Below are 9,492 nucleotides of genomic sequence, written 5' to 3'. Positions count from 1 at the left end.
AGCGTTGATGCGCGTGCACGCTGGGCACAGCGATGCTACGTTAGCAAAACGCGCGCACTCTATTGTCTGACGCCATGCGACACGCTGCATTTCGCGCCGATGCGTTACCCAGACAACACTGCGTCTCCCTCTTTTCGTAACGGAGAGACGCCGCACGCGCTGAAACGCGCATGCATCAAAAAAATTGCCTGCAGCTTCCCTCGGGGGAACACTGAGGAGGATGCGGAGCATATAATTGGTTAACGGGGTGTTAAAGTGCGACTTACTTGGGTGGATGGCTAAATTGGTTAACGTGGTTGTGAAATGGGGTGTTAAATTGCGACTTACTTGGGTCGCTGGCTATATTGGTTAACGTGGTTGTAGGAGGGGTGTTAAATGAGTGAACACGTACGACACGTATCCCGTTTTCGAAAGTCCGGGTCCTCTTGTCGACGCTTACGTTTCAAAGCGGCCGAATCCGGTGCTGCTGCTCGACGCTGACGTCTCTCAGCGGCTTCACGTTCTCTAAGTTGAGCATCTTCCGCTCGACGCCGACGTTTACGTTCGGCGTCGCGAGCTCTTCTCCGCGCTGCCTTGTCTTCGGACGATGAATTGGTTGCAGTTCCGCCAACACTTTGGCCGGCGCTGGTCGAAGGGACGTCGATCATTGCGACCTCGGACGTCGACGCGCCGTACAAACCAACCGACGAGCGGCAACTGAGCGAGCGAGCACCGACCTTGAGTATATATACAGCGCGACGGCGCATGCACTGTCAGCTGTCGAATGTTCGAGAAGGGGGAGAAGCGCAACGGCGCATGCGCGCGCGTCAGCTGCCGATGTTCTCGAAGCGTGACGGCGCATGCGCGCTACATTATACAGCCAGCGAATGTTCGTGAAGAGGAGAAGCGCACGCGGTGTGTAGAGGAGGAACGGTGCACAAATGGTGGAGGAGTGAAGCGCGCGCGGTGTGTAGAGGAGGAAGGGATGCACAGATGGTGGAAGAAGGAGGAGCAAGCTTGCGGACGGCGCCGCACTACAAGCCTCGAGTATTAGATGCTCCGCATCTAAAAAACGCAGCGCTTCGAGTACATGGCAGGATCGGCGCCTGGCGTGGCAATGCCGGCGTGATGCGACGAAATGAACGCCGGCGAGCACGCGCACCGCGTCACGTCGAAATGTACTGGTGCTTTCACTGTGTCATGTACTCATGTTTTCACATGACACGCATCTCATCAATAATATGTTTGCACTAGTCACATACCTTCGTTATCCATTAGGTACGAAGTACTCTAAATCGTTAAACATCTTTTTTAACACAGGTCACGAATAACCAAATTTGACATATGTGAAGCTAGCGAAACGGCCGCGAGCGCGTGATGAGTGTGGCATGTAGTCATATTGTTACATGACACGCATGTCATAGTTATCATGTTTGGATGTGTCATTTACCTATGTCGTCCGTTCGCGTCGCGTAATACTGAGCTTGGTACATGCGAAGCTTTCGAAACGACCGCAAGCACACCATGAGCGTAACATGTAGTCAAGTTGTTACATGACACGCATCTCATGTTTATCATGTTGGCTCCAGTATCATACCTTCGTCATTCGTTCATGTCCCCTTATACCAAATTTAGTATATAAGAAGCTAGCGAAAAAGCCGCCAGCGCATCATGAGTGTGGCATGTAGTCTTGTTGTTACATGACACGCATCTGATGATTATCTTGTTTGTATCAGTTCCATACCTTCGCCATCCATTTACATATCGTAATACCAAATTTGGTATATGTGAAGCTAGCGAAAAAGGTGCCAGCGCATCATGAGCGTGGCATGTAGTCATGTTGTTACATGACACGCATCTTATGGTTATCATTTTAGGGTTTGTCGCTTGTGTTCGCCATGCAATCATGCCATACCATACCAGTTTTGGAACGTGCCATGTGAGCGAAACCACCGCAAGAGCTGTAGGACCTTGATATTGCCACTTGGCCGCTAGTTACGGCGAGCGCAAGCGATGGCTGCCCGCGAGAATGGAAGACGATGTTCTGGAGCAGCGCGTGCTCTGGCCAGTTGTTTATTATTGAAGCAGCCATCTTGCCAGTTTTCGGTGCGTCTCCCTGCCGGCTCAGTTCTTCCTAGTTGAAGACCTTTTGTAGCACGTGACAACTGGTGGAGCTGCTGGGTAACCCCCAGCCGATGTTCCAAACGCCTCCAGGTATCCCTGTACCTGCAGTGACAACACCTGTCCACCGCTCAAGCCGAAGACTCCGAGGACTACCTCCTGAGCGTGGACCTCTTCCTGAGATGACGTCTGTCACACCCCCGAACGCTATGGAAGGCGCTGCAGCCTCCAACGCACAGGAAGGCGGTGCGACCACGCATCATACGCTGTGAAAGCCACGTGTGCTGAAGGTGTTCCACGGTTCCGTCTTGGAGGATGTCGAAGACTGGCTGGCCCAGTTCGAACGGGTTTCGGATTACAATGGTTGGACCGACTTCGACAAAATGAGGGACGTGTATTTCAGCTTGGAGGACGGCGCTCGTACTTGGTACGAAAACCATGAGCCTTTTCCCTCGTGGAGCGTCTTTCGTCGATGCCTGCTGGCAAGTTGGGCCAATCCCGATCGCCGCGAACGAGCCGAGCGAGAGATTCAGTGGCGCCTCCAAATGCCAAATGAAAGCGTCATGATGTACGTCGAGTACATGACGAGCCTCTTTCGTCGAGCTGACCCCGACATGGCCGAAGAAAAGAAGGTCCGTCATTTAATGCGAGGAGTGAAGGAGCAGCTTTTCGCTGGCCTCGTTCGCTGTCCCCCAAAGACCGTGGCGGAATTTTTGACCGAAGCCACAACCATGGAGCAAGTGCTGCAGCAGCGCTCTACTGTGTACGACCGGCAAGTGAGTGCCGCTTCGTCAATAGGTCAGATCGGAGGTGCGGCAGGCAACATCAACATCGAGTCTCTTTGCGATCTCATTCGATCGGTGGTGCGCGACGAACTACAAAAGATTCAGAGCCAGTCCCAACCTACTGCAGGGTCTATTTGCAGCCTTGTCAGAAACGAAGTACGACAGGCTCTCCAAGTTCCGCCTTCCAGCTATGTCCCACCTGTCCCGGCGGAGCCACATCGTGCATCATACGCAGAAGCTGTAAGCCGATATATTCCTGCTTCACCGCGCTTCGTTAATTCTATGCATCAGGATGCACTTCCTTCGCTGCAGCCAATTCAGCATTTAGAAAATCGGCAGCCACTTCCCAGAAAATCTGACGTATGGCGCACACCAGACAGACGGCCACTGTGTTACCACTGCGGTGAAGCTGGACATGTGTACCGGGAATGTCCCTACTGTCGCCTCGGACTACAGGGTTTTGCCGTCGACGCACCACGGCCGAGATTTGGCGAAAGACCGAGAGCTATTCAAGATTACCTCTCACAGCAGCGCATGCCACTGCGGCGGCAGTCACGGTCCCCATCCCCAAGGCGATCTTCTCCGAATTTTCGGAGCCTCCCAGGAGCGGCGCCGGTGCGCTCGCCAAGCCCTAGGCGGGAAAACTAACGACAGCGACCTTCGGGAGCGAGGCCACTGACACTCGACGCAAGCAAGGCCTCCCACCGACGCAAGCACGGACACGGAGCGATTCCCCGACGACAGCGACGAAAGCCAGAAGATTTTCTCTGGATATACATGTGGTAGTCGACGGTCACCACGACGTTAGTGCGTTATTGGACACAGGTGCGGACTACTCGATCATAAGCGGGAAACTAGCAGTGCACATAAAGAAAGTTGTAACGCCTTGGTACGAAGCACAAATTCGTACTGCCGGCGGGCACGTAGTCACCCCAATCGGCATGTGCACTATCAGAGTGAGCATTCGGGGACGTACGTTTCTCGCCAGCTGCCTCGTACTTCGTGACTGTTCCCGAGACCTAATCCTTGGAGTTGACTTTTTGCGGGAGCACGGCGCTATTATCGATCTTCGAGAGCGCACCGTGACGTTTTCGACAGCTGGATCCTCCGACATACCTGACGACATCCGTGAGAGCACGCTTCGCATTTCTGCCGACAGCATCACGTTGCCTCCGCGTTCAAGCGTCCTAGTTGATGTGGTGTCTGACAAGTTACGAGATGGTGATGTTGTCGCCGAAGGCAACTTGACGCTTTTGTTCGCGCTAGGTATCTGCGCTGCACGCAGCCTCGTCACGCTTTATGACGGACATTCTGCCCTACTTGTGACTAATTTTAGTAACGAGTACCGACACCTGTTTCGTGACACCACCATCGCTTTCGCCTACCCTATCGCAGACGTTTCTGAATGCTTCGCATCTACATTAGCCAACGACGGGCTTCGACCGACACCAAGCGACGTGACTTCACTACTTGGAAAAGTCGATGTCAACTCGACCCTCTCGGAAGTTCGTCAGACACCGATCGCCAAACATCGAATAATTACGTATACCGACGCCTCGCCAATAAAACAACACCCTTACCGCGTTTCGGCAAAGGAACGTGACGTTATAAATACTCAACTCAAAGAGATGTTGCAAGATGACATTATCCAACTTTCGAAAAGTGCCTGGTCATCTCCGGTCGTGCTCGTGAAAAAAAAGATGGATCACTGCGCTTCTGCGTGGACTACAGGAAACTTAACAGCGTGACAAAAAAAGACGTCTATCCGCTGCCTCGCATCGACGATTCCCTCGACAGACTGCGGCGAGCCAAGTGTTTTTCATCGATAGACTTGAAAAGTGGCTACTGGCAGATCGAAGTTGATGAACGAGATCGTGAAAAAACCGCCTTCGTTACACCGGATGGCCTATATGAATTCAAAGTGCTTCCCTTCGGCCTCTGTTCTGCACCTGCGACATTCCAGAGAATGATGGACACTGTTCTTACCGGTCTAAAGTGGCACACGTGCTTAGTTTACCTCGATGATGTTGTCGTGTTTTCTTCCACCTTTGAGGAGCACCTGAACCGTCTGCAGACTGTGCTGGAAGTGCTCCGCTCTGCTAACCTGACACTGAAGCCAGAAAAATGCCATTTCGGTTACAAGGAACTTAAATTTCTCGGCCATGTTGTCAGTGCGGATGGTATTCGACCAGACCCGGACAAAAGTACTGCCATGGCCTCGTTTCCTGTTCCACGTGATAAGAAGGCAGTGCGTCGCTTTCTGGGGCTCTGCGCGTACTACCGCCGCTTTATAGCCAATTTTTCTAGGATTGCTGAACCACTCACTCGACTCACTCGTGAAGATGTTCCATTCGTCTGGGAGGAAGAACAGGACGCTGCTTTCTCTGAACTACAGGAGCGTTTGCAGACACCACCAGTCCTCGCTCACTTTGACCAAGACGCTGATACTGAAATTCATACTGACGCCAGCAATGTGGGTCTTGGTGCTGTCCTCGTACAACAACAAGAGGGCACAGAGCGAGTGATAGCCTACGCTAGCTGCACTCTTTCCCGCGCCGAGGTCAACTACTCCACGTCAGAGAAAGAGTGCCTCGCTGTTGTATGGGCCACTATGAAATTTAGGCCTTACCTTTACGGACGCCACTTCAAGGTAGTGACCGACCATCATTCGTTGTGCTGGTTAGCCAACCTACGGGACCCGTGTGGGCGACTGGCACGATGGAGTCTTCGTCTGCAGGAATACAATTTCACGATCGCTTACAAATCGGGCCGCAAGCACGAAGATGCTGATTCATTATCCCGTGCACCTGTCGAAGCTTGTGGCCACGACACCGAGGATGACGATGGTTTCCTTGGGGCCCTTACTACAACAGATCTGATTACGCGACAGCGTGCGGACGATGAAATTCGCGCAGTTATCGAAAACCTTGAAGGACGCAACTCGTCCATACCTCGATGTATTTCTCGAAGTCTGTCATCGTTCTGTCTGCGAGATGGGGTCCTGTATATGAAAAACTCCAACGGCAATGAGAGAACCTATCTTCTAGTCGTGCCAACAGACATGCGTGACGACATTCTTCTTGCCTGCCACGATGAGCCCACATCTGGTCACTTAGGTTCCTCTCGAACTCTCGCTCGAGTTCGACAAGCATACTACTGGCCTAAGCTTTCTGCATCAGTTAAGCGATACGTGAAAAGCTGCCGGGAGTGTCAACGCCGGAAATCCTCGCCACTAAAGCCCGCGGGGCTTCTTCAACCAATAGAACCACCCAGAGCGCCATTTGATCAAATAGGAATGGATTTACTGGGGCCTTTTCCACTATCATCTGCCGGCAACAAGTGGATCGTAGTAGCCACCGACTATTTGACGAAGTACGCCGAAACAAAGGCACTACAACGCGCTACTGCTTCCGACGTCGCCCGATTCTTTATGGACCAGATCGTTCTTCGCCATGGCGCCCCGTCGTGCGTAGTCACAGACAGAGGAACAGCATTTACGGCCCAGCTCATTCATGACGTATTCAAGCTCAGCTACACGAGCCATCGCAAGACCACGGCATATCATCCACAGAGCAACGGCTTGACAGAGCGACTCAACAAGACCATCGCTGACATGTTATCTATGTACGTAGATGTCCAGCATAAGACCTGGGACCAGGTGCTACCGTACGTCACATTCGCGTACAATACGGCCGTCCAGGAAACTACTCGATTCACGCCTTTCCGCCTTGTCTATGGACGTGAGGTCCAGACCATGCTGGATGCGATGCTTCCACACAATTGCGATGCTTAGATCACTCCTGATGCTGTGCAGCTTACCCAGTACGCCGAAGAAGCACGCCAGTTAGCACGCCTACACATTACGCACCAGCAGAGTACAGACGCATGCCGCTACAACGCTCGCCATCGACAAGTTGAATACCATCCAGGCGATCAAGTTTGGGTGTGGACTCCAGTTCGATGCAAGGGATTGTCTGAAAAACTGCTAAGTCGCTACTTCGGATCATAAAAAGTCTTGCGACGCGTGAGCGATGTGAACTACGAGGTAGTCCCTGACGGCGCCTTCTCACCACGACGGCGAAGGCACTCCTCAGAGATCGTCCACGTGGTGCGCCCAAGGAGGTTTAAAAAAAACTTCTGGAGTGGAAGCGCCTGCCCTCTGGTGACGCTGACGGCCGCCATGTTGCTCCAGGCAAAAAACGTGCCGTCGGTCGTTTGGGCCCCCGCCGTTCGCGCCACTGAACAACAGTTGTCGCGTTTGTCCCTCGTTCTTTTGTTCTGTGCGGATTTTGTGCAGTTCTAAAGGAAGTTGACACGATTCCGGACGTTATGGTGAGCTCGTGTGTCGCCTTCGGCTGCACTAATCGTGCGAAGTAGAAGCCAGGAATCACTTTTCACGTGTAAGTACGCGGGAAAAAGCGCTTTCAATCGCTTGTCTCCTTCGGCGCGCTACCTCATTCGAGAAGCGCGGTTTCAGCTGAAAACTTACTTTCATTAGCGTTTTTCAGCTGGCGAGTAGAAGTTGAATAACCTATTTTGTGCGTGTGGTACCGCAGGTTTCCGAAAGACAAGACGCTGCGTGACGCATGGCAGCGTGCTGTTCGGAGGGATGGCTGGGATTCTAAGAATGCGGACGTTCTCTGCTCGGAGCACTTTGAAGCCAACTGCTTTGACAGGACGGGCCAAACGACCAGACTGCGACCAGGGAGCATTCCTACCATTTTTCCTGCGTTCCCTGCGCATCTCCAGAAACCAGTGAGTACCATCACGAATGTACATTTTCGTTACGGTAAATAGGCTATAGATTTCCGAATGTGTAGGCACAGTTTCTCGTTTCCTACGTGCTGTTCAAAATCACACCACTCTCTGACAAAGCGCACGTCACGTACACTTACTTGTCCAACTTTTTTTTTTCACTGTGCGTGCATAAATACGGGCACGCTAAACTTCCGCACCGAAACTATAAAAAGATCCCCGAGGTAGTAATCCCGTTTCTAGTCAGTCTAAGCAGTGGGTGGGACCATTGTACCCGGCTTCTGAACTTTGGAGCATAACTGTTTTTTTTTTCTTGCAGGCGAAAAGAAAGCGAGAGGCCCCTAAGTGTCGGACTGCGCTGTCACCTGTCGTCAGTGCTGAGTCAGCGGTTGAAATGCCATCTGAGCCTTCTTCGCCGGCGAAGGATTGGTACCGTTCCAAGGCAGAGGAGTCTGCACAAGAGGTTCTCCAACTAAAGAAGAAAGTTAAGACACTGCAGCAATCCAAAAGAAGGCTAAGCAAGCGGTGTGATGCGTCAGAAAATTTGATCAAGGAGCTAAAAGAGAGGAAACTTTTGTCAGAAAAAGGCCTTGAGGTCTTTGAAGCAACTTTCTCGCCTGAAATTCAACAGCTTCTTGTCCGAGCCCATGAAAAAACAAACAAGATGTACCCCCCAGAGCTACGTGCATTCGCACTCACTCTGCACTACTACTCTGCGGCAGCGTATGAGTATGTGCGGTCGAAATTTAACAACGCTTTGCCTTCGCAACGTACGTTGCGTGAGTGGTACAAATCTGTAAATGGCGATCCGGGTTTTACCTCTGAGGCTTTTGATTTTATTAAAAATTTAGCCAAAAGCCAGGACAAGCCCCTGATCGCAGCACTCATGATGGATGACATGGCCATCAAAAAACATGTTCAGCTTGTTGGGAAGAAAGTGGTAGGCTACATCGATATATAGCAGGATTTGTGGCACGGAAAGTCTATGGTGGCACATCTTGCGATGAATGCTGCTCTGCACTGCTCTCTAGTGAGCTGCCACCACTAACAGCTGTGAAAACAAACGGTGGTCTGGTGGCGCCATCGAAAGACGTCTTGAAGATCTGCCACACTGTGGAGAAAGGGCTTCGTGCCCTACAGGTTCATTGTAAGGACCTAAAATCGTTGCATGCAAACAGTGATCGCCTCATGGTAGAGGTGTTAACGGAGGTGTTTGAACAAGCATTATTTTTTGAGTTAGAGCCTCATCTGTTGGACTGCGATCCACTCGACAATCACATCTACGTTTTGGCGAAAAAGATTGCCAACCTGTATATAACAATCAGGCTTCACCACATTTCCAAAGAAATCAACCGCAAGAACTCGCGCAGTGGGGTACGAACCCAGCTGACAAGGACTATTATATTTAAAAATCTGTAAGGTACAGATGAGAACCAGCGTTGAACAAAGCGGAGCAGCTGGTATATTCTATATTTTTTTGCAATTTTAGTGTGTTGTTATAGAAATGCCTGATATAACCTGCGTTTTGGGAATCAGGCCGTTTTCGTGTGAATTGTTTCTGTTTTATTGTATGTGCTTTTGGAAATTGTATAAAGCCTTGAATGAATAAAAACTCATATACCCCTGTGTTGCTTCCACCGTGAGCCTCATTTCGAGAATCGCAAGTGAATCCGCACTTACAGCAGCTAACCGTTGTAATGCATATTCGCTAATACGTAATCGCGTACGGCTCACGTGTAATATCGTAACTGACGGCTTTGTACAGATCTTGTTTATCTAACACGAAGAAAAAAATGCGAGTGAAATTAATTACACTAAGTGCCCCGTTTCATTCGAAAAAGCCGCCACGGAA

At 51.1% G+C, this 9,492-nt stretch overlaps 1 protein-coding gene across 1 annotated transcript; it reads left to right on the top strand.

The window, feature by feature from the left end:
- The first annotated feature begins 7,407 nt into the window (after window positions 1-7,407).
- LOC142770288 (uncharacterized) lies at window positions 7,408-9,289 on the top strand. The gene is made up of 2 exons (XM_075872678.1): window positions 7,408-7,640; window positions 7,960-9,289. Exons 1-2 carry the CDS (start codon window positions 7,495-7,497, stop codon window positions 8,114-8,116), a joined length of 303 nt encoding a protein of 100 aa, XP_075728793.1. The 5' UTR covers window positions 7,408-7,494; the 3' UTR covers window positions 8,117-9,289.
- Window positions 9,290-9,492: the final 203 nt, after the last annotated feature.

The sequence above is a fragment of the Rhipicephalus microplus genome, chromosome 1, assembly GCF_043290135.1.
Source record: "Rhipicephalus microplus isolate Deutch F79 chromosome 1, USDA_Rmic, whole genome shotgun sequence".
Taxonomy (NCBI): Eukaryota; Metazoa; Arthropoda; class Arachnida; order Ixodida; family Ixodidae; genus Rhipicephalus; species Rhipicephalus microplus.
Note: the sequence above shows the minus strand (reverse complement) of the source record. Positions and strands in the feature narration are given on the sequence as shown.

Coding starts and splice junctions, on each gene's coding strand:
- LOC142770288 (XM_075872678.1), top strand. CDS start 7,495: ATGGCTGGGATTCTAAGAATGCGGACGTTCTCTGCTCGGAGCACTTTG. Junction 7,641..7,959: donor CTGCGCATCTCCAGAAACCA/GTGAGTACCATC, acceptor TTTTTCTTGCAG/GCGAAAAGAAAGCGAGAGGC.